The 25007-nt window shown below is 45.5% G+C and overlaps 1 protein-coding gene across 1 annotated transcript in view; it reads left to right on the top strand.

Annotated features, from left to right (window-relative positions):
* TTI1 (TELO2 interacting protein 1) overlaps positions 1-24261 on the top strand; it is a 444572-nt gene extending 420311 nt beyond the window's left edge. The window contains exon 9 of the mRNA XM_069652389.1: positions 23732-24261. Within this exon, the coding sequence (XP_069508490.1) occupies positions 23732-23915 (184 nt within the window). The 3' untranslated portion in view covers positions 23916-24261. The remainder of the gene's footprint in view (positions 1-23731) is intronic.
* Positions 24262-25007: the final 746 nt, after the last annotated feature.

The raw sequence follows: 25007 nt of genomic DNA, 5'->3' as shown, positions 1-25007 counted from the left end.
TTCCCATATCCATTGCATAACTTGTAGGTCCTTCCTCACCGAAAGTACAGTATTCTCTTCATTCAGGTCTAGTTTGATTACTAATTTCATCTGATGGGATCAACTGAAAAGTGGCATCGGTCCTTTCTTCCATGAATATATTTTTCCAGTGGCTCCTCTCCCTTTAGAACGCATTGTTTGCTTGGAACCAACCTACTAGCTCTATATGCACTGCATCATATGCAATCCAAATTATGTCGACCTTGTGTAAGTAACTTTTGGTAACAAAGTGTATTTGGCTCCAGAGTCGATCAACATTGCAATTAGTACTTCATCGTCCCTGGCTGTATGTATGCATTCATCACCATCCTCATTGCATATTTCACTTATCCAATTTATTGAAGTGTCCCTACTTCTGCAGCACCTAGCTTAGTGACCTTTCCCATTGCATATCCCGCAAATAATTCTGAGAGCTGGACAAGTTGGATTGTTGGGCCAATGCAATATGCTGTCACATCTGTAACATATCCTTGTATTTCTTTGAGCCTTGATCTGAAATCGTCCTCTGCTTCTTGGATTGTCAAATCTTGGTACACTCCGTTTGTAATTTTTGTCCTCCATGGCCCATTTCTTCACCATTGAGTGATTCCCAACAGCAGATATCGCCTTCGTAAAGAAACTAGGTATGCTTGCCATTGTCTTCGGAGTCACTTTAATTGTGATCTCCTTTCTCCTAGATTCCAGCGTTACTTCTTTAGCTTTCCATAACAGTCTCAAGTGGCGGGTCATCTTCCGGCCACAGTCTTTCTCTGACCTTGCTATCAGTGCATTCTAGCATTAATTGGCCCCTCAGACTCTCATCTAGTTGTTGTTTGAAGTTGCAGAACCTTGCCGTTTTTCTTAATGCTGTGATATATTGTTTCACACACTCTGCTTCTTCTTGTACTTTCTTGCCGAATTTGTACCGTTCCAATATGCTGCTTACTTTCTTCTCAGTGCTTGCTCATCTTCTTGACACACTTCTCATATTCATTCAAATTTAGGCAGGTCCTCAAACTTCTCTTGTCCTGCCGAACCCAGGCAGTTTACTAGTAGTAGTGACTTTTTCCCATCCAAGCTGTAATTGGTGCCACAGACATTTGCATTTTCCATGGTCCCATTGGTTCTCTCACTCCTGAAAGAAACCTTGTGGGAGGTGAAACACTAAGCATGGCCATGTGGTCACCTGCACCCCTCTGGCAGCTTGTGACAAATCATGGAATGATGTCACTGTTCCCCAGGGTGTATCCCCTCCTTGTCAGGCTAGGGTGATGCGGCAGCTAACTAATAGTCCCACTAGGGGTGGTTTAATGCGGGAGGACCTCATGGGGAGGAACTCCTCTTCTGGGGGGGGGGGGGCAAAGGACTATTACCTAGGGTAAAGCCAGTTGAACAGCATCACACCCCAACCTTCCCTATACACCTGGACCCCCGTTCCAAGCCACTTCCTTGAGAGTAGACCAATGCATTACTGTAGTACTTGGGATAGAACCAAAATAGATAACACCAGGACGAAGAAGAGCACAGAAGACATGAAGATTACTGACTGCTGCTTGTACTGGTACGAAGTGACCCAGTGGAGGCATATAGAGATCAGTGTCAAAAGAAACAAAGGACTTTGACAAGCCACCAGGGTGGTGCTGTATAAGAAGAGACGATGGACTAAAGAACTTGCCAAGCCCAGCCAGGAGAAGCAGCAGAGACTATTCCGCGCTAGAGTTTCGAACCTCGACGGCAGACTCGAGGAAGAGAAGAACAGAGGACGCCAACGAGCTGCTGAGGGGGGAGTCCTGAGTTCTCGCTGGAAGTGACCCAGATCTGAGACAGATGAGGAGCATAGCCAAGTGGATCTGCAAGCTGAGACGTGGTGCAGCAAGAGCAGAGGAGAGCTGCCCAAGGAGCCGGAGAGATCAATCTCAGTCCCAGGAAGTCCAGGTGACGTACCAAAGCCATATTGAAGCTAACAGGCGGTACATGGGACCAGGAGGGGACACAAGGGTGCCAGCGGGACAGGCTCGGATGATTCTAGCCCAGCTCATGTGCAATTATATGGCTGATGGGCCTAAGAAGGGTCAGCCGTATGTCCAAACTAATCTTTGTGGCAGAGATAATCCCACTGAACACCATAGAAGGGGCTGGGACCCCAATGCAAATGAAGCAAGCATCCGAGGAAGTGTCCTTTGTAGCAATGGCAGAGATAAGCCCATTGACCACCAGAGAAGGGTCTGTGACCCCAACTTAAGTGCACCGAGTACCTGAGGGAATTACCTCGTAGCAGTGGCAGAGATGGAGTACACTGACCACCAGAGAAGGGTCTGGGACCCAAACGCCAGTGAAACAGACATCTGAGGAAATGTTCCTCATCCCAGTGGCAGACACAAGTCCATTGAAAGCCAGAAAAGGATTTGGGACTTTGCTAATAGCAAGCGGGAGTGGCAAAATAAACATCACGTTTCAAAGATACAGGAAAGAAATCTCAAATACTAGGGGAAGGGAGTCATTCCCCCTGACTGTGTTGTGAACTAGATTAGACTGCACAGACCAATACCAGGAGAAGGGAGTCATTCTCCTTTTCCAGAAAGTTGAGATGTATGAAGCGTTTGCTGGAACCATAAACCAGGGGAAGGAAGTCATTCCCCCTGGCAACCAAATAATGTTTTTGGAACCAAAACCCGAATACCAGGAAAAGGTAGTCATTCTCCTGGTCTTTAAAGTTGAGTGATACCCGGCTTGTTGGAACTACAAGCTGGGGGAAGAGAGTCCTTACCCCTGGCATCTTTTTACAAGAGAACATTTTGTGAACACCCCCGAATACCAGGAGAAAGGAGTCCTTCTCCTAGAGAAGGAACCTTCTGTTGGATTATATTATTCTTTAGTTGTAGTGTAAGGGGTAGAAGTAGGTTGTGACTCAGGATGGTGGAGTTTGATTGTGACTGACATTCTGACAGATCCTTTAGTATTAGTTTGAGGCTGGGGATACACCTCCTAGATTATAGGGATATTGGGGTTTCTTTTTACTATAAATAAAGGTTTTTTAGCCACCATTATGCCAGCCCTGTACCAGCATCCTTCTTTGGCACCCTTGCACAGCTCGTGATTGTGCTTTTGTTCTGCAAACTCTATCCAATGTATTTGTATCCTGAAGTGTATTTTTTATAAAAACTGTTTGTATTCCGTTTTCACAGTAATAGAGGATCCTGCTGTTCAGGTGCAGCATTTATTCTGGTGTGCTGATGAATATCAACATGGCTCCAAACTGGCATGTACAATGCTCTTGTGGCAGCCTAGGTGTTTTTTGTTTACACCATTGCCAGGCAGCGGCATGTACTGCTCGAGCATAACGTGCGATGTCGGCGTCCACTCGTGATGAGATGCGCACACTCCTCATTCCACTCCATAATCAGGGAAAACAGCTAAAAATGCAGGATTAACCCAACGCTGCAGCATGTACCTCCTCCGGGCCTTCAGACGCGTCTCTTCGTTGCCGGCAACCGACTACCGGCAGAGCTTGCTCTCGTGTGGCGGATTGCACACCCACACATTCATCACCAAATCTGTAGTGTCCGTACCCAAAGGACAAAGAAGGTAAGTTGGGGAAATATATGTATTTAGTTATGAAGTCTAATGTGATCTTAATACATATCGGTGTAAAGAACTCTGCCATCGTCCTCTTCTCCCACTTGTTCTCAACCATCTCCTCTCCATTCCGTGTTCTCGAACTGTAGTCACACGGTAAAAGACTGGACAGGAAGAGGTAGTAATCCGAGGCTAGGAGTGACACTGAATTTGTAGTGTCTGATGGAGAGAGTAGTACGGGGCAGAGGAAGGAGTACCACTGTTTGGAGCCAATAGTAAGGATGAATTGGAAGTTGATACTATGAAAGAAGCGGAAGAATATACAGAGACGAGGACTGGGGTCTGGCAATATGTTGAAAAGACCAAGGCCTATTAATCCCATTTTACATAAGGGCCTGTCTGGGAGCCAGAAGATGGAGGAAAAAAGTATGGGGAAAGTGAGCCCAGTAAGAGGAAGAGAAAAACATTGAGACCTCTCAGGAAAACTACAGGAGTTGGCAGGAGTTATGAGTTGGAAGCTGCCAGAAGGTGAAAAATCCTAATAAAGGGAAGAGAATAGATTAGGTAGGAAGAGCAGGAAGGTTCTGGTGGGTCACCTCTTCCCTAAGCGGCATGTCGCCGTGGGAGGAAGAAAAATATGGGGTCAAGGAGAGCATGGTCAGTATCGAAAGGAGAAGGGTACGATTGCCCATATTTGGTAAGGGTGCTTACGTTACCCCTTTCTATCTCTCACTGCCAGCTTCGATCTGTGAGCTGACCACTCAGGACATTTGTGAACTGTGATATTTCAGGCGTTTGGGAACCCGGAAAGCCTGCACCTAGAAGACACAGGAAGAAGAGGGGTTGGGAACCACATTGGCTGTGCAGGAGCACAGGGAGGTGGTGGAACCTCCGCAAAGCTGTAAGAACTGGGACTTTGATGCCATTACCGAGTCGCCTAACACCTGCAGCCAGCAAGAAAGATACTCACCAGAACAAGATCATCCTGACTGTTCAGTTTTCTTTTTTTTTTTACATTCCCATTTGTTATGGAAGTTCCCAATGTCCTTTTATTTAGCACTCTGTATATTATAATATTTAATACATTTTTGGTGAACTAAGTGGTCTGGGAATCCTCTTGGTCCCCGCAGTTTTCTACATGACAATATGGAATAGAGGTAATACGCTAGGTAAAAACATTGAAATTTATATTCCGTGTATCTGAGGCAGCGCTTTTCCGTTTTGGCTGCAGGCTTTTGGAAATACCTTTGGTATAGACTTGGGTCCATTCTTGATTACCTTCAACTCGGGAACCCACTGAAAACTGTTTTGCAATGATTAATATATTCATTAATGAATTACTTATCTACTGATCTCGTTTAGCCTACCTGATCCCCCTGTTTTCTGATTTACGCATGGCTGGAAAGCACCAAGAAGCCACAGCCAGAGCTGGTAGGTGCGTTATAGAAATGTTTATAGCCTATAGCAACACGAATTGACAGAGCCAATAGTTTTGGCTTTAGCATAGGGATTGTACAGGTATTTGGATGAGATATCTGGGTAGCTGAGCACCACAGTTGGGAGGGTAAGGGGTAAAGCAGGGGGGAGGTGCCCCTCTCCTCATGCTCTCACCAGGAGAGGGACATGGCATTTTTCGCTCTACCTTCCTTTGTGTGGATGCCCGGGATTCATGCAGGGAAGCTGTACTCGGGCACTGCTTTTTCTAGAGCGATGATGGGCAGTTTCTAAAGAAATCTCTCAGTGCCCACAGATAGTATTTACCCCTGGTTGCTGTGTCTGAAAATAGCTACAATTTAAAACATGCTGAATCTGTCATTTGGCGTTTAATACAGACAGTTAAAAAAACACACGCACAGCCATTATACATTCAAACATACATGCAAGCCTATTCTTCCCTTCATAAATCCACAGACGTACACTTTTCATACCTACCAGCATGGACTTCACACGCACAGGATGGCCCCTTAATGATGTACATACCAAGCACCAACCTCCGCCTCCATGCGCCCTTCCTCACACACCACCACACATGCACACACTGACCTCCTCCTTACCTATCACCTCAACTGGCAGACCCACCTCTCCTCTCAAATGCACGCACACACTAATCACCTCATGCAAAAACTCTTTGTGGACTGTTTTGGTGATCATTCGACCACACACTCAATAATCACTACTTGTTGCAGTAACCTTTCTTTATTGCTCTCACCAGAATCTGTCCCGGGCTCTGGTAGCCCCTCACCTCCCTCCACCCCCTCATCCCCGTACCATATCCTTCCTCTCCTCCTTAAGGTCGTCCCTGGTTTTAAGGGAGACTGTCCTTATTCACTCCACAACATCTTCCCTCTGCTAATCATCATTAAAGGAATGCTTCGCCCAAACAAATGTATTTCAAAAATAGATAGGCAACATAAAAAAAAAACGATTGGCGTTCCCATGGGGAAGCACCAGAGACCCAAAGTGATAGCCACGGCAGGCAGAAACACAACGCGGTTGTGTTTGAAAACACTGCAGTTTTTCTTTCTGAGTTTCTCAGGCTCCTCCGAGCCAGAGGATCCTGAGAAACTTAGAAAGAAAAACCGCAGTGTTTTCAAACACAATAACGTTGTATTTATGTTTGCGGTCGCTTCAAAAGCTACCGCAAACATAAATACGTTTTTAAAGCTGCGGTTTTATTTCTACGTTTTCCGGGCTCCTCAAGCCCGGAAAACCTAGAAAAAAAAACGCAGCTAGTGTTTATTTTTATTTTTATTAAAAAAATAGCATTTACCGAGATGCAGCTGCAGCTTTTCTGCCTGTAGTCTCCGGTCCCCATCCTCCGCGTACAGCACCAATGAAGGAAAAGCCACCCAGTGGTAGCTTTTGTTTACTACAGCTGGCTGGCTTTTCCTTCATTAGTGCCGCAAAAGCCAAAGCGAGCACAGCGGCGGGCATCCATTTCACAAAATGGATGCCCCCATGTGCTATCTTTGAGCTTGAATTGCTCAAAATTTTACATAGGGATTAAAAAAAAACGCCAATCGTTTATTTTTTTATGTTGCCTATCTATTTTTGAAATAAAATTTCTTGGGCGAACCATTCCTTTAATTGTTGGGTTGTTTTCTGTCTTTTTTTCTGGTGGATGGCTTGGTGTGCGTTTTGATCTAGTTGGCTGTTCTTCTTTCCTTCCACTCCTTCAACTGGTGTCAAACTCCCTGTCTCCCACTCCTGTCTTCTTCTGGCTCTTCTGATGAGCTCTCATTTGGAGGGGTGGATGTTCTTCTCTCGGTCAAGGATGTTCTCTGCTAGTCCTTGCAGGAGCAGGCAGGTGTTTGCATTAGACACCTTTCTCCAGGATTCTTTTCTGAAGTGTCTTTTGGTATTTCTGTTTCTTCGTTTTCCTCTTTGACAGCATATGCCTTACCATTCAGATGGGTGTTCTGTTGGTGTCCGTAGAAATGGATGGTGTCATGATAGTTGTCCTTTGCTGTGTGGTTCCATATGGCAGTACGGGATGCTGAAACACACCTATGGGGGCTTTATTTTGTACATACCCATCATTTGCTCTGGCAACCTCCCAAGCCCCTCTCTGGCTGCTAAAGAAAAATCTGTCCTATCGTTGGCATGAACTAGGATGTCCGCAGAATGGGCTTCCGCAACTTAAATATTTTAGCAAATTAAAACGTTGTCAAATGAGTTCCATAAAACAAAACGGAAACACAGCATGATAAGTGTCAACCTGCTTGCTAGCTACAGACACACAACAAAACTAAATGCAAACTTAGTAAGCATTTGTTGTTCAAGTTTTTGTAACCAACCAGATGCCTGAAGCGTATGCGTGCATTCGCGAATATTGTCTGCAGGTGCCCCCCACTGGTGTTCTCCTCTATTCCTCCCTCTGCTCTCCTGGCCTCGCTGGCTGTGAGTCGCACTGTCTTGGCTTCTTGAAGTTTTTAATTGAATGGAATGATGGTAGACCAACCTCCAGGAAAAAGTGTGGGACTAATCCACAAACATTTGACTATGCTCCCACAATGACAAATGCATAGACCTGTGTACTCCACCCTGTCATATTTAGTTGGAATGTAACAGCGAGGAGTGCACCATGTTATCTCCAGGAAGGGGGAGGGCCAACCTTCCCCCTGCCATGGCCAACCTGATTAACTAACAAAGGGTGCATGGATCCGCTGTGATCTTTTGTTAGGCCCTACAACTGGTTGCAGCGATTACCATACTAATAGAGTGTACTTCAAACAGGCCGACATGGGGCTTGGCTGCAGAGGTTAACAAAAGAGACCGGAAACCCAACAACCTTTCATATGTAACTGTGCCAACGCTGCCCACCGTATCAATGGCAGTAAACTGTCATGTATAGGCCAACACAGTATGGGGACTCCATTCATAAGGTACGAGAATGTGGTTTGTAGGAGTCGGAGAGTCTAGTCTTGCCGCAACTTCAAGGGAGACCTGCCGTTTTAATCAGGAACCAAAAAGAGATCCATTAACCAGAAAAACTCTTTTATCAACAATAAACCGAAAGGTGGTGGGACAAGTTTTCACCCCTTTACCTTTCCTGTTGCAAAGCACTCTGCTTATGACTTCGTGCATACAGGAGGTTTTTGGTAGGGACCCCAGGATTGGTTCATTAAGGTAGGCTTAGCCTACCCCAATCACTGTAGCCCACTTAGCTTTAAAGGAGGACTAAGCCTGTCTTTTGGCAGATCATCTGAAGACTTCACGAGAAGTAGGAAAAAAAGTACTCATCCTTGGACTCTGGCTGAAGGTACACTCAGCCTTACAGCTTCCGCCAGTGGAGGAAGGCTAGGACATCCAAAGAGGAAGGCAAGATCCCTCCCCTGAGCTTCTCCAAGGGAACAGAGGGAGATGAAGAACTCATAGGACCCTCCAGTCGCTCCAGAACTGGTACCCAGCCAGCACACACCATGCCCTGCAAGGCTCTGCAGCAAGCTCCTTGGACAGTGAGTGCCAGAAGGTCTCTGAACCTACAACAAAGGACAAGGCAGAAACACACTCCTCAGCTTTGGCCGTCCACCTTAAAGGACTACACAAGCCCATTGAAGAAGCTGGGAGAAGTGCCTCGACAAGCATCTACCGCCTTCCACCTTAAAGGACAATTTCGAGCTAGTCGAGTTCCTCTATCCACAACCGACTGCAACGCTTACCGTTGTCAAGCTGCTGTTGCTGATAGAAACCTGAGATATCTTGACTAGTGCTTCAGAACTGCTGATCAGCACTGAGTCGATTCCTGACCCAGAGCCGCAGTGTAGGCCAGCCTGCAGCAGTTCATCCAGCTTCGCTCACCGAACCGTGTTGCATGCCTGATACCCGCAGCTCACTCCCATCTCGAACTCTGTTGCAGAAGCCTGCAAAGCTCCCTGAAGCCGACTCGGCCGTGTTGAGCACCAGGAACATCTACAGCACAAGGCGCATTGTGGTTCTGTCCCCCTGATCCTTCCCAGAACTCCCTTAGAGACATTTTAAGGCCCATTGTTCCCACTTTGCTGAAGTTAAGAAACCTTAACCATCTCTGGCATTTATGACTCATACCGACCTCCCTCCTGTCGGTATCCAGAGTGCATCCCCTTTTCTCTTTCAAAACTGTCTGTCCTCTGCATTCCTTTACAAGGTGTGTTGTATTTCGTATTGTTGTTAGAACTGTCTGTTATGATATAATATAGTAGATATTGTTGATATAACCTTGACTGGACAGTTCCTTTTATCATTGGGTAATGTTTTTTCGCTGCGTTGCAACTAACCAACCATCCACGACCTGTCGGAGATAAGCCAGCCGTTCCATCCACATTATCAAAATTGGACAAGGAGGTTTATAATTTGCTTGTTATTCCAATCCGTTAGGATCCCTTCCGGTCTATTAGAGGTGTGGGGAAGATTGATGGTTTAGAAACCTATATTCACCCCTGGACCACTGGTACCCCGGAAGTTGATTTGTCAAAGCCACTCTTCACCCTTTACAGGCATGGCCATCTTCTTCACCCTCCTCTCTGGGATCCTTTGCACCCCTTGAGCCATGCTGTGTGCCCGGTGATCCGAGGTACTCTGGCTCCCACTATCCTCTATGTTGACTTGAGTTATGTTATTTTGTGGGTTTGTTTTTACTTCATATATATCACAAAGTGTTTTCTGCCATTGGATATCTCCATTGTTGTGTGCTGAGAATGAATACTGTTATTGAATCTTTCGACCTACTTCTGTGGGCAATGCGACTATAAAGTGATTGATCATGTCTGGGTGTTAAGCTGAGAACACATCTCCCTTCAGGAAGTAGTAGCATAACAAAGCATATGATCAAAAAGCCTCAACACCCCACCCTCTCAAACCGTGGTGGAGGGTTGCTGCACAGAGTATTTTTTAATGGAAGGGGGTAGGATGCACATAAGGTGTTTCTTTGTAGTACTGTGTAACAGTGTTTAGGTGCTATACAAATAAACATTACCATTCCAACATACAGGATGTTTAAGGAGGACCCAGCCGCGCAGATCACTCTCCCATTGCTTTCATGTTATATTATAAGGTTCTCAGCAGCAGCGTCCTGTGGTGGAAGTTCTATATAACCCACCTGTGGGTAACCATTATTCATGGTAGTGGCAATTAATGAATGAATGGTTGATTTTTGTCAATTTTCTGGAATTTTAAATGATCCTGTACGGACCTTAGATCGAGTTGAAGGCTGTTCCACAGTTTTGTTGTATTGACAAAGAGAGCCCAATCATCTTTTCTGCATCTTTTTGTTCATTCAAGAGTGAGTGCTGGCCGAGCGTGCAACCTGGCAGACAGCAAAGGATGAGCTCCCTCTCTGCAGCTCTGCTGCCAGGGGAAGATCAGCTGTCCACCGGAGCACTTGTGGAGTGGCCTACAGCACCGGACTGCTGCATCAAAGCCAGGCCGCGCCATCCGCGCCGTGAAACACACGAGGATTGGAGGAGGGCCAAGATAGCCGCCGCCATCATATCCCCGGCAACGACATGTAAACAGCCCTCATTGGGCCCTGCAGCCTCTCCGGCCCTCCCCTCCTGCTTTAAATGGAGGGGAGGTGAACCGGCAGGTGAAGCCGTCCAGCAAGGCAGACAGCAAAGGCTGAGCTCCCTCTCTGCAGCTCTGCTGCGAGGGGAGGATCAGCTGTCCACCGGAGCACTCGTGGAGGGGCCTACAGCACCGGAGTGCTACATCAAAGCCAGGTCGCACCATCCATGCCGTGAAACGCACAAGGATCGGAGGAGGACCAAGATGGCCGCCGCCATCATATCCCCGGCAACGACATGTAAACATAGCCCTCATTGTGCCCTGCAGCCTCTCCAGCCCTCCCCTCCTGCTTTAAATAGAGGGGAGGTGAACCGGCAGATGAAGCCGTCCAGCGAAGGCAGACAGCAAAGGCTGAGCTCCCTCTCTGCAGCTCCGCTGCGAGGGGAGGATCAGTTGTCCACCGGAGCACTCGTGGAGGGGCCTACAGCACCGGAGTGCTACATCAAAGCTAGGCCACGCCATCCACGCCGTGAAACACACGAGGATCGGAGGAGGACCAAGATGGCCGCCGCCATCATATCCCCGGCAACGACATGTAAACATAGCCCTCATTGTGCCCTGCAGCCTCTCTGGCCCTCCCCTCCTGCTTTAAATGGAGGGGAGGTGAACCGGCAGGCAAAGCCGTCCAGCGAAGGCAGACAGCAAAGGCTGAGCTCCCTCTCTGCAGCTCTCTGTTGCTCAGAGCTGCCGTCCAGAGAAAGGCAATCCATTCCGGAAGGTAAGACCCCCAACACCTCCCTCACTGGCCTAACCTCCAATGCCTGCACGCATGACGTTTCCCGCCGCAACACAATGCTCTGTTTGCTCACCAAGACTCACTCCCCCCTCACCTACCCGCCAAGCACTGCCATTCGGAATGCGCGTATCAGCACCAGATATGCGCAAAATCGCCGTTACATACCGCATGCCCCACTCCGTAACTATACCGTGTCTCCTTAAGCCAAGGTCCTAAGAGCAAACACTGTCCTTTTGCAGGAAACCACACGATGCCGCTTGTTGCCCATTGTTGTTGCTGACATAATGTTGGGCCCTAATGCCCGTACGGACCTAAATGCATTGCCCACTAATGTTGATGCTTGTAGTATGCTGTGCCCTGATGCCCCAAATGCATTGCCCACTAATGTTGATGCTTGTAGTATGCTGGGCCCTGATGCCCCTGGGCCCCCAAAATGCATTGCCCACTAATGTTGATGCTTGTAGTAAGCTGGGCCCTGATGCCCTTATGGACCAAAATGCATTGCTCACTAATGTTGATGCTTGTAGTATGCTGGGCCCTGATGCCCTTGGTGTCCCAAACACATTGCCCACTGAGGCTGCTGACAATAGGTTAGGCCCGGATGCCCATGTCGCCAATGTTACCACACGGCCCATTAGCCTCCCCTTGACCAGCCTTAACTGTGCCCTAGTTAACGCACGCTCTATCCCTGCACACACGCTTGATGTGCATGTCCTTATCACTAGAGATAACCTTGACCTGCTCTTTCTCTGCGAGACATGGTTACAAGACACCTCTGGACCTGCCCTCACTCGCCATCCCTGAAGGTTATACCATCTATAGACAAGATCGGACAGGACAAAGGGGGGGGGTGTGGCCATTATAGCCAAAGACTCTCTTGACATTAGAAGAACCCAGTCAGAAAAAGGCCTCAACTCAGATTACTTACCAGTCAAACTCAAAATCTCCCATAACACTACCATTGCATTTCATCTAGTGTATCGCCCCCCAGGACCCTCAAACGACTTCCAGGAAGCCCTCATCCATTCGATCTCAGACAATCTGAAAAAGACAACCAAAGTAGTATTGTTGGGTGACATGAATTTAGGGCTCAACAACGCCAAGGATCCTAACGCACAATCCCTACAAAAGGCGCTAGCCACACTAGGATTTGAACAAGCTATCACTAAGCCTACACACATCAAAGAATGCACCTTATACTGGGTGACACAACAAAACTGCCCTATTCCCCACCACACCATATCTCCCATCCCCTGGTCAGACCATTTCTACATCAACTTTCACATCGACACTTCTCCAGGACCTGCCAAACCCACCATCCTTCTTCCAGCAGGGCTCTCAAGGAGCTCTAAAAAACTAACCAAAGATACTCTCCTCCCGCACCTGCTCATCCCATCTCTGCAACCTCCATTCCCCAATGATCCCACCCTCTTAGCTAACACTTGTAGCCAAGTCATAACCACAGCTGTCGATGCCATTGCACCCCTCATGGCAAAAAAGCAAAAAAAACTAAGCATTCCAATACCTGGTTCTCACAAGAATTCTCAGATCTCTGCACTAAAAAGAGAGCGCTACTGGCCACTTGGAAAAAGTACCCCACCGACTCCAACAAAATGGCCTTCATGTCCATATCCAGAGACTATAAATTAGCCACCACACAGGCTAAGGCAGACTCCTACAACACCAGGATTAGCAACGCTCACTCAGGCACTAAGGAAATCTTCGCCATCTTCAGGGAACTAGAGCCACCCTCCGACCCTCCATCCATCCTTACCAAGGACGAGACCTGGTGCAACCAAATTCAAGCAGCTATGCTACACAAACTAGATACCCTGCACGCTAAAATTTTAGCCCACCAAAAAGCCTTATCTGCCCTTCTAGATCGCACAGCGACACCTCCAACCTGTGACGCTCCCAGTCAAATACCTAAATTTGAATTCTCTAACATGACTGAATCTGAAGTCATTGCACTCATAAAATCCATTAAGCCCTCCAACTGCAAGGGAGATAGCTGCCCTTCCCGCATATCAAAGACTGTGCATCAGCTCTGGCTCCCTTCAATACCGCATTCATCAACTCATCATTCCAATCGTCACATGTACCGACGTCCCTAAACGAAGCTTGGGTCACACCTCTCCTAAAAAAAAAGTCTCTCGACCCATCTATCCCAGGGAACTACCCACCTATCACAACGGTCCCCTTTCTGGTAAAGATTCTGGACAAAGCAGCCTACCTGCAGGTTCAAAAATGTATTGAAGACAACCACCTCCTTGGCCTATGCCAATCCGGTTTCCGCCCCCGTCATGGCACTGAGACAGCACTACTTGACCTAAAAAATCAAATAGACGACCTAAGGGACGCAGGCAAACCAGCTCTCCTCCTGCTTCTAGACCTCTCGGCGGCCATCGATTTGGTAGAGCTTAAAACTCTATGCCACCATATCACTGCATCAGCCCACTTCTCAACCAAAGCATGTGACTGAATTACCTCATTTTTGCAGGAGAGAGTAATGAAAGTCTTCTCAGACTCTGCTAACGCTACACCCAGCCCTATGAAATGTGGAGTCCCACAGGGCTCCTGCATAGCCCCCATACTATACAACCTCTTCACGGGACATATACCAATTATGCAGATGATACACAGGTTCTCATTCCCCTGTCGGGTGATTTTACTTTGGACCTGAACACAGTGAATAGTATCTAGTCCACCATTCAATCCTGGATGGCTGAGAATTGGCTCTGCTTAAATAGTGATAAGAACAAACTCCTGCTGGTCGGCTCCCCATTGGGCAAACCTGATAAAAAGTACCAATCATTCACCGTGGATAATATTCCTATCAGTCTCTCACACTATTAAAACATTGGGTGTGTATCTCGAACTCAGCCTCACCATGGATAGACCGATCAATGCCGTTGCCTCCTCCGCAGCATACCACTCCAAACTCATCAATGCCATCAGACCCTTCCTATCACAGCAAAATTGCATCTCCATAGCCCGAGCCATCATCGCTTCCAGACTGGACTATTGCAATGCCCTGTACATTGGAACTTCTCAAAAAAATGCCAAACTCCAGATTGCCCAAAATAATGCCTTAAGGGCTGCCACAGGCACTTCGCGCAAGGAGCACATCTCGGGGGTCAGGAGGCAGGTACACTGGCTGCCCATCAAGGAAAGGGTGGTTTTCAAAACACTGGACCTAACACACAAATGTCTTCATGATCAGGCCCCTCCCTTTCTGGCACATAGGATCCCCAAACAAACAGCCACCAAACCATTGAGGGCAGCCTATGCCAACCGCATCTCGGTTCTACACACGCGCAGAGTTCGTGCAGGAGGCACCAGCTTCCCCACTATTGCTGCAACCCTATGGAACAACCTCCCAGCTCAGATTAGATCAATCAACTCACACACAGCCTTCTGCAAGGCTTTAAAAACCCAGCTCTTTGTCTAATGAGCACTTCCCCATTGGATTTGCTCTACTGAATCACCATGTAAATGCAATGTACCTGGTTGCAATCTGATAACCTAGACAAGAATATGAGTAAACAACTGTAACGTCCAATTGCGGAACATCTGTAACCGAACAAATTGTAACTAAGTGAATGTATCTAAGCATACTTTCTTGGGCCGCTTATTGTAACCCGCAAGCAACCGTACATTTCTTTTAAAGCGCCTCGTTGCCTGTTGGCTGTAGTGCGCTCTACAAATACAAAATAAATAACCTGCATTCTGGAAAATACGATGGAGTCTATCAGAGTAAACCTGGTCCCTGTGTATGGATTGACTGATGGAACCATACATAGTGATCTGAATTCAACTCAGAGTTTCACAAGCTGCCAGGGCGTGAAGGGCGGCAGTTATGTTAAATTTTCACAAGCGAAAATTGGATCCTGGCAAACCCAAAAAAGTGCTATCTGTATAATCGAGGTGAGTCACGACCAGGCAGACCGAATGAGCCCTCTGTGGGTAATTTGAATTTGGCCATCTTCAGAATGAAGTAGCTTTTTTCACAACTGTTGAGATTTTGGAATGCATGGAGAGGTCCGCAGAAATCATTACTCCAAGAATGTAAGCAGCAATATGGGGCTGAGAAGCGGTCTCCAGGAATTGAGGCCACTACGAGGACTACGAGTCCATACTAAAATATTAAATACATCTTCACTGTTTAAACCGCAAAGAGCATGGAAAATCTACTTTTCCGAAAATCCGAATTGCAAGGTAGCCAGGACCCTTTTCCCAACCATACAAAGAGATGTGGGCTTCATCTCAACAAAACCTGTGACCTTGCATCAACATCTTCAGCAACACAAAATAACCAGAGCTTAGTGCAAGAGTGTTCCAACACTAGGGCCCAGTCTTTTCTCTCTGCCATATTTAAATAGGTCACTAGGAATGTGGGCTCGAAATATCTCAATTTCTGTTCTGGTTTAATTTTTAGAAAATGTTTAAACATCCCACCATTATCAGTTGAAAGAGTCTGTGCAAATCCAGGAACTGCATTGTCAGAGCCAGGCACAAATCTAAAAAATAACTTGGTATCGTCAGCGTAATTGTTCTCAGGTACCAATGGCATGTTATGAGGGGCAACATAAAAATATTGAACAAGGTTGGTGAAATGGCCAAGCCCTGCGGGACTCCGCAGGTAAGCCGTGTAAAGGTTTGCATTGCGTTGTGCATCTAGTGATAACTCAAGGTTCTAAGGGCGAGGAACAACCATGCCCCCCATGCCTTGAAAGTAATTCTCTCCACGATAATTGTGGCATCAGCGAGGTGCAAACACTGACATGGCGTATATGCTAATGGCAACCTGCAGACCAAGAAATAACTTGAGGCCCAATGTAGGCAGTGCTAATAAAAAACCTCTGGGGAGACGCTTGTAAAAAAGAAGGATGAGCAGCAGAAGAGGATCAAGGAGCAAAACTGGCAAGGGTGAAGGAGACCAGACAGAAAATTAAGCTTCATGGTCTCTGCCAGGCATAAACAGATTAAGACTTGTTTTTCACAGGCGCAGTGTAGCGTTACATGGGCTGAGCATGTCCGAAAGAGGCTAAGCCTCATGGTTGCCAATTGCCAAAGCAAAGGATATGGTGCACACCACGGTGCAGGCTCTGAGCCCCTTCAGACGTCGCTGGTGCCCATTTAGTATTTCCAACATTAAGCCCACGTCCAGGATACACACATATGCAAGTTGGCATTCTCTGCAGGTGGCCCACAGAGGCCCAAACACCCCTGACAATGCACACACCATTTTAGACGTTATGCTTAACAAGGTGCACCTTGCAATGTGGTGTATTACTGTTCCCTACTCCACAAGCAGGGGATGTAGACTTCCACGAGAAACCTAAAAGAAACGTCCGGCCAGGTGGGGAGCCTGAACTTGCAAAACATATTCACATGTCCTACCACAAGCTGTGTATCCGTTACAATTGATCAAGAAAAACAAATGACCCGACTGACTTTGAGAATCACAGGTGTTTTTGACTGCATACTCTGGTTTGCCCAGATACCAGAAAAGATACTGGAGGAGGTAGACTGCATTGGGTCCAGTTGATAAGCTTCCAGAATGAGTGGAATAACAGATGTATATGCTATGAAGCCGATACTTGGAGATGATAGGTCACCAATGACAGACTTTGGATAGCATGAAAAAAGCCCAGGAACCACGGGAAAACTTTTTGGTAAATTCTGTAGAGGTAATTTCTTGGAGGAAAGCCACACTTGGGTCTCCCTACTCCATCTAAGAACTTGCTAGTTCTCTTTTTTTATCCACGGTTTCTTTCATACTGTGGTTAGCTGTGGTGACAGTCTTGGTGATGGGGTGATTTTTTTGTTATTGATGAATTAAGTACTCCAAGTTGTTTGGACTCTGTACAACTAATTCCAAGGGAAGTAGCTTCAGATTCCAGTCGGACACAGAACAATGATTTATTTATTGACATTTTTTTTTATAGATTGGCAATGACAACAGTTTGGGCTTTTGTATAGGCATGGGGAAGGCACTTGACAGCCTTAGCAACATTAGGTAGCCAATGATGGTAGCAGGAGAACAATTGTGTAATCACCTGGGCATCTAATGCAGTGCCTGGCAAATGCCTAATACTTATACACAATCCAAAACTGTTGGCTTTGCCAATGCTTGTTAGCAGGACTTCAGTGAAGCACATGTAGAGTGCTTCTAAATCGAGTGGCTGAAGTAAGAGCTGGTAAAAACATTTGTATTACACAAGTATGAGGTTTACAACTCCAATTAAGTGATTAACTCCCAGAAGACTGCTTTGAAAAAACACTTGCAGGCACTTTTGAGTGCACAGTTTGATGGTAAGGCTTGAATAAAGCCATTTTAAAGAAGTCCCATGAGGATTTTTGTTGGGCTTCGTGGGGCAAGAACTGGGGGGGGGGAGTGGCCATAGGGAATAACATTGACATGGGTGGGCACATGACCAAACACCTACAGGCTGTGTGTCACTCCTCATATGCCATTTCTCCCTATCTGTCCTCTAATGTAAAAGTATGGGCTTATAGGGGTCGCATGCGACACCCAATGGCTGAATGCATGGTATTGTTTTATGCCACCTCCGCCGTGTCAAGATACTCACGCTGATCAGTCTGCAAAGCATTGGTATAATAACAGGTATTTATCGAGATCTGATAGGTGTATTCTATATGTATTTTGCTTTGAGGGAGCTAGTTTGAGTTAATTGTCTTCTGTGTTCCAGTGCATTTGCACAATGCCACCGGAAGTGAATGAAGACCTCAGTCTGATATATTTTTTTAAGGTAGTCCCTTGTGGCGATAGATATCCCATGGAAGAACGTCTTCACCATCTTGCTTGCCGATGGTAATGCAGGCAAGGGTAGGAAAAGTACCCAATTACTATAGCAATCCACACAAACTGTAACACATGTATTGTATTGTGTAGTAGGAGATCGAAGTTGAAGTCTGTGGCGATTCTCTTCCAGGGGTAAGTCCGTATCTTGGTGGATTTAAAAGACTGACTGGTCATCTCTGATCCATGTTGACTTGGACACTGATGGGGCAGGACAATGCATAATCTCTTACTTGGGCTATCCAGTCTGGCCACCAAACTGATACTGGTTCAGTTCCTGCATGGTTTGCAATCCTCGATGTCCTCTTTTACGGAAATCATGAAAGCCAGATAAGGCTGTGAAGCAGAGGTTGTCTTGGTGAAACGCCAGTCCATCACAGTACTTAAATCCTACGTCACATAGGTGGTCTAGCAATGCCAGATCGTTCCAGGTATCTTTCTTAATGCGTTTTAACAAATGAGGAAGCACATAGAAAATGCTTCGATTCCTGGAATGCTTTTTAACAACTATGAGCTTTTTCTGTATTATGATATAGTTCTATTTACACAGCTTCCTAGAATCAATGGTGATCTGTGTTCTTGTTTTGTATCCCTGCTCTGTGGCCACAGGGTGGATCCAATAGCTTCCTCTGAGGCATACGATTCCACAACGTGAAGCTGGGTGTTACAAGGATGTTCTAGAGCGGGACCGATGTAAAGGCTTTTTTAAATGTCTGAAGGCCTCCTTGGCCCACCAATGCCACTGAAGTTTCTGATATTTCAGAAGAAAACGAGAAATGTTGAGCGGAAGTCTAACCTACCTAAGGGTCAGGGTTATGGTATAGCTAAGGTCAACAGAGTAAGGGTTTGAGTTAGCGTTCAAGAAAGGGATGGTGATGTTGTAGGATATGGGTTGGGATAAACGTAGGGGTTAAGGTACAGTAAGGGTTTTGGTAAGCATTAGAGTTCAGGTAAACGTAAGGCCAAGGTAGGTGTTTAAGAAAGGGAATGGCTTAAGTTCTGTGGTATTTGTGGAGGGCTAGTGATGGGGTTGGAGTTAGGGTCACTGTTCATGTTCTGTTTATTTGGTGTTTTGCATCACTTCACATACAAATTAGAGGCTCTGGATTGCTGGAATATTAGTGTTGGTGGATGTCTAAGGGTTGGGGTTGGATGAGTCACGGTTTGCTAATGTAAGGCTTAGGGATGTGTTGATTGTAGAGGGCAGTTGATTGCCTAGCTTTGTTTTGGGATTTGCTCATTGTTAGGCTTACAGCCTTGTACCTTTGGCTTTTTAAAATGCCTATCGACCTGACCACTGGCAACATGTTCACACTTTGCATTGCTTGTGTATAATAGCTACATTTTGAAAGCTACTTTTTGCTGACTTATTCTTCAGTTGACTACATTTTCCTGTTGACATTTTCACATAGAACCCTTCTTCTTAGCTACAAAAATCAGCTGATCTTTCTCCAGTGTGCCAAATGGTACAATATGGCCACGTTCTAGCAAATCATGCAAATATATTTGTTTGACTACCCTTCCTTTTGCACGAGTGAATAAATGTGTGTTTAGAGAACAGGCTAATGTAGGTGCAAGATAATCTCAGTCGGTGGAAAGGTGTGGTGGTAAGGCTATCTTTTCTGGTTCAGAACATATTGTAGCATTTGTAAAGTATCCAGTGGTACATTCTGGCATGAATGTATCATATTAGGAAATGCAGACCTGGCAGGTCTCCGGGCATGGAGTGCCGTGAGCTGTGTGTGAATCATTACAACATAATGCCAAGAATGTTTCAGAGCTAAACGCAATCGTTTTGGTAGCCCAGTTAAGTTATTATGATCTGCAACCAAAGGAAAGCTAATAATCTCTGGGTAGCCTTCTTTCCTGATTATTGTGATGGCGATGCACTCAATAAATGCTTCTTTATGGTTACCTGTAGTAGTGGTGTTTGGGTTGTTTTTACATGGGGCAGTTTCGTCTATTACATCCACTTATTCAGATTTTTCCTTTTGAAGGCCCAGTTTGTGGACCTGTTCCGGCAACGCTTGGTCGATCGAATTCCCAGAAGCCTCACAATCTAAAATGTCAACTGTGGTAATGAGTTCTTTTGAGTATGCTCCATGCTAGACACATTTCCAGGGCCAACAAATTCAGCTGCGTTAGCCGTATCCCAGTGGTTGGAAGGTGTTTATCCTGCTCAGTGAGGCCTGTCCTGTCTTCTCCTTCCTCTTGGACAATAGGTCCATTCGTTTTCTCCCAGTCTGGTTGGTTGAACTGGACAGGTCCCAAGGTAGTGTCCAGTTTTTTTCTTTTGGATATGCAGTGACCTACGCATAAGAACTTTTCCACCAATGCCTGAATCGAAGCTGCCTCTGTGACATGAACCAACTCCCATTTCTTTTCATCTGGCAATCCTCTACTATAGGGGGTCTGCTGGGTAATTTCAGGCCACAGGGAATCAGCAGCTAGTTGACTAAAGCAGCTAATGTAGGTAATAATATTTTAGCTACCCAGTTTGATATTCACAAGCAGGTTTTGTGCTAATGAGGCCAATTTAGGTGATTTAAAGGCACCCAAAAGACTTCTCAAAGTCTGCAAAATTCTTTAAGATGTGACTGCGAGCAGAGGCCTAGGGCACTGCCCATATGCTAAATTAACATACTAATATGCTGCATGTTAATTTGTTCTAAACTACGATTTTAGCCTTATCATACAGAAAATGTGCAAGCCTGAAAGGAAATGGTCTTGCAGTGATTGCAGAATTCCGTTTATTTTCTGGTGTCACCATTGCACTGAAAGGAACCCTGCTGTGTGTTTGCCTTCAATTACCTTTGTATTCCATTCCTTTAATGAAGTCACCTCGGTACGCAACACTCGGAGTGCTTGTAAGGCACCTTGGCTAGCTCTGGGGCTAACCAAGGCTAGCTCTGGGGAATATGTTTGGTGTCTTCATCTAAGTTGTCCATTGTACTTTTGTGCACCTGTGTTTTGAGCTCACGGACTCTCCCAGGGGTCCACAGTGAGAACTCCAGTTTCCTAAGGCGGTGAACCGGCGATGCAAGGGAGGTTGCCCAAACCAGGTTTTTACAGAAGACCGGCATCCTAGGTAATACCACCCATGATTAACGTGGCTTGAGGACAGTGCAAACACTGGTGTGGGTAGGATGCTGATGGTAGCCTGGAAACCAGGAAATGACAGAAAGCCGAATGGAGGAGAAGCAGGCAGGAACAAATGGGAGCACACTGCTAACAAGGAAGGCGGGATAACAAAAAGAGGGCCAAGGAGCCAAATGAGGAACAGAACTGGCCAGGAGAAAGGAGGTCGAACAGAAGGCTAAGTGTCAAGTTCTCTTGAAGGCAGAAAGTTTAAAATGTGTCTTTCACTGGCTCAGTGCAGCAATGTCTGTGCTGGTTGTGTCGGAAATAGGTTGAGCCTCCTTTGAGCCATTACCTAGGGTAAGGATATGGTGTGCACCACTTGACAAGTGCAGACCCACATCAGATGTCCCGGTACCTGCGCAATGGGTCCAACATGGTGATGCTCGCATCACACATGTGCACAGAAGTCTTCGTTTTCTGCTCACGGATCATAGACTGGGCAAAAGCCAACAGGTATATAGATGCCACTGCATAGGTAAGTGCCAGCCAAAGCATGCACAGTCATGTGGTATAACATTACATAAGATTGTAGGAGCCCCTATACTAGAACGAACATGGGTCATAACATGCAGGAAAGATTTAAACCCAAAGTGTGTTTAGAGACCTTCAGCACACACACTTTAAGAAATAGACGTAAATGGCAGTTTTTGTAGTGGGAAAGAAGAATAGAGTGGTTGACTGTGCTGAAGGCCAAAGAATGTTAGGGTAAGGCCAATATCCCAGTTTCTCTATCTGATCTTCAACCAGAATACAGGTAATCACTAGTGCAGTGCTACGAGAGGGGTGAAAATCAGCTTGATAAGGGTCCAGGTGGACATTGTTTAGTAGCTATCTGTTCTAGTAGTTTTGCAGTTTTACTTTTAGTGTAAAATGGACATGGAGTCCATGAAATAACTTCGTATGAATTTGGACTTTTATAGGAATTGGTCTGGGATATGTTGGGTGGTGATGTAGGGGTATTCAGAGGCAAACTGTGCCTGAAGCTGCCATTTCACGCTCATGCAGAACTTGATTGGTTGAATGCTTTGTTTTGTCCTTTTCCCATCAGCGTGCGCCTCATTCCGCCATGTCAGTCGGGCAAAAACGTATCCGATGAATGCTCTGCATCAAAACATAGTAACCAACTACTGCACCCTCACACAAATCCAAAAACCTCACACTAAAGGATTCCTTTTGCTAAGGGTGAATTTGCCACCTTTTCCAAAACTAAATAGAATAAGAAAATACGACAGCAGTATTTTCCTCTTTGCTGCCTCGGGAAAGCAAATCAGAAACGAACACAGTTCATATTATATTCGTAAGTGATTTTAACAAATGATTTAGCTATATAGAAATACTATTACAAGTGACCAGAATCATTTACTATGTCATTTCTTTATGGTTCGTGTTTTATTCAAAGTCTGTAACTTGTCGATATCGGTATCAAACTCAATATTTAAACAATAAAAATCATTAAAATTAAAAAAAAGAAACGAACACCAATGTGATTTTAAAAAAACTAGCTTCTCTAGGCTGAATAATCTGTGCCACTAGAGTTAAAGAACTTGACAAAACCGGCATTCGCACTGCCTGGGAAACTTTGGGGTTTAATTAATAGAGGCACAATAATCATACTACAATCTGTAATATTGTCCATTTATCTTCTCTCATTCCTATTCACATTTACATTTTGTGTCCTGTGATGTTACAACTGAATGTTTTCAAATGCTTAGCTCGAAAGGTTATAGCTGCTAACTAACTCGTGCCACAAGGGTCACTATCTTTGCTTTTTAGTCACAAACACTTTGGATTCTGGGACTTTTAGTTTTTCTTTTCTCTTTGGAATGCTAGGCCCATTAATCCTAGGGTGACCAGATTTTGAAAAGAAAAAACCGGGACAGCCCACTGACATGGTACGACTACAGCTTCAACTGTGGGAGGCCTCTCCTGTGTCATGTTCCAGCACCCAGGGTCCCGAGGCTATTTTAAGTTTAAAAACCCTGCCCGGGATTTGGGGTTTGGTGGATTCCAGCCTCGTTTTTAGCAAATGGATGGAAAAAAAGCGGGATAGTATCCACCCGATCCCCAAATCCTGGGACAGGGTTTTTAAACTTCAAAAAGTCTCGGCACCCCGGGACTGAGGTACTAATAATACCTGTACAGTCCCGGAAAAACCAGGATGTCTGGTCACCCTAATTAATCCTAGCTTGTAGAGTACTGTTGCTTACAGCCCAAGACTGGCTATATAAGATCATCATGATATCCTGACATTGGGTCAGTTGGCAACCATGGATAAATGAGGGGCATAGAACTCTCAGGTCTTGTATTGCGTTGAGTATGATTATCGCCGTTTACGACGTTTTGGTTTAACTGCAAAGAGATATATTGACCTGTCTGTTGCTTTGTCCTTGCAGTGCTTTTCTCAGCCTGATCCGCGTGGATCCAGATGCTGTCTGGCTGGTTCTAAATGAGGTGCACTGCCCTGTCTCATATGAGCCACCCCATGAGTCTCTCCACGTGGTGACGCTCCAAGGAATGGGAAAGAAAAGGGACGAATTCACTGATAATGTGCAGCTGCTTCTGGAGCACCTACCGTGAAATTTTAAGAGATCTTGACCATTTAAACATGGCTGCCGAGTCCAGTGAATCCCACCACTGCCTCAACCGCCAGATGCTGCTAAATGCTGCCACACTGTCTCTCAAAGAGCACTTTCTTTAAAACACCAACGCATCGCATTGTACCATTGTCCACAAGTCACACTATTACAGAAGTAATCCTCAAATGTCTTTAGATTTCTGCAGAGATGCGTTTTTAGCGGTAGTCTTCAATATGATCCTGTGTAAATAGCGAAATCTCAACATGTACATTGTAAATTGGAGAATTGCCTAATCTATCTATTTAATAAAGGGTACCACTGCATAATAGTGGTATTTTTTAAATGTATTCTTGTTTTGGTGTTGGGGGAGGTTCTGACTGTCCTGGCTTCTTTTCTTAAATGTTTGAGGGAAATCACATATGTATAATTAGCTGTGTTCTGTGAATTTAAAAAAATAAACATAAACATCTACAATAGCACTTTCATTTTGGATGTGGATTGTTGGTATAAATAGGGTATTGGGAGTGCAATGCAAGTCATTTTGCACATTTATGTAGTGCTTCTGTGAACTCAATCCTCTCTAGGCACTGATCTTAACTCCACCTGACCCTTCTCTCGACCTTAAACTGGCAAAACTTTTGACCTAACTCATAGGGTATGATCTAATCTGCCCTCTGGTATGACAGTGGTTCCAAGGTATAACCATCATGTTACCCCCTGTTTCAAGAGGTTCTGTCTTGTGACATTCTATTGCCTAGTTCTCTCATTGAGATAATCGGGACAACACCCGTGAATACATTTAAAAATAATACATATTATTCGGAATAGAATATTTTGCTTCGTACTTGGTCATGGACATCTTGAGGCAGTTCAAATATACTCAATTTTTCTCAGTCCTTAAAGCAGTCTGCATCCAATGTTCTGGGCCACCTGAAGTATTTTAATTGGTTTCTTTGAGATGCCTCTAAAGAGCGTGTTACAATTGTCCAGCTGGTTATTCATCAGGATTCCAACCACAACAGCATGATTATCCTCCAGCACCTACGGGCAGACCCTATGTAGCCACCCTATATTAAAAGATCTTCCCTTGTAA

This window comes from Ambystoma mexicanum, chromosome 3p (genome assembly GCF_040938575.1).
Source record: "Ambystoma mexicanum isolate Mex_15411 chromosome 3p, UKY_AmexF1_1, whole genome shotgun sequence".
Classification (NCBI taxonomy): domain Eukaryota; kingdom Metazoa; phylum Chordata; class Amphibia; order Caudata; family Ambystomatidae; genus Ambystoma; species Ambystoma mexicanum.
Note: the sequence above shows the minus strand (reverse complement) of the source record. Positions and strands in the feature narration are given on the sequence as shown.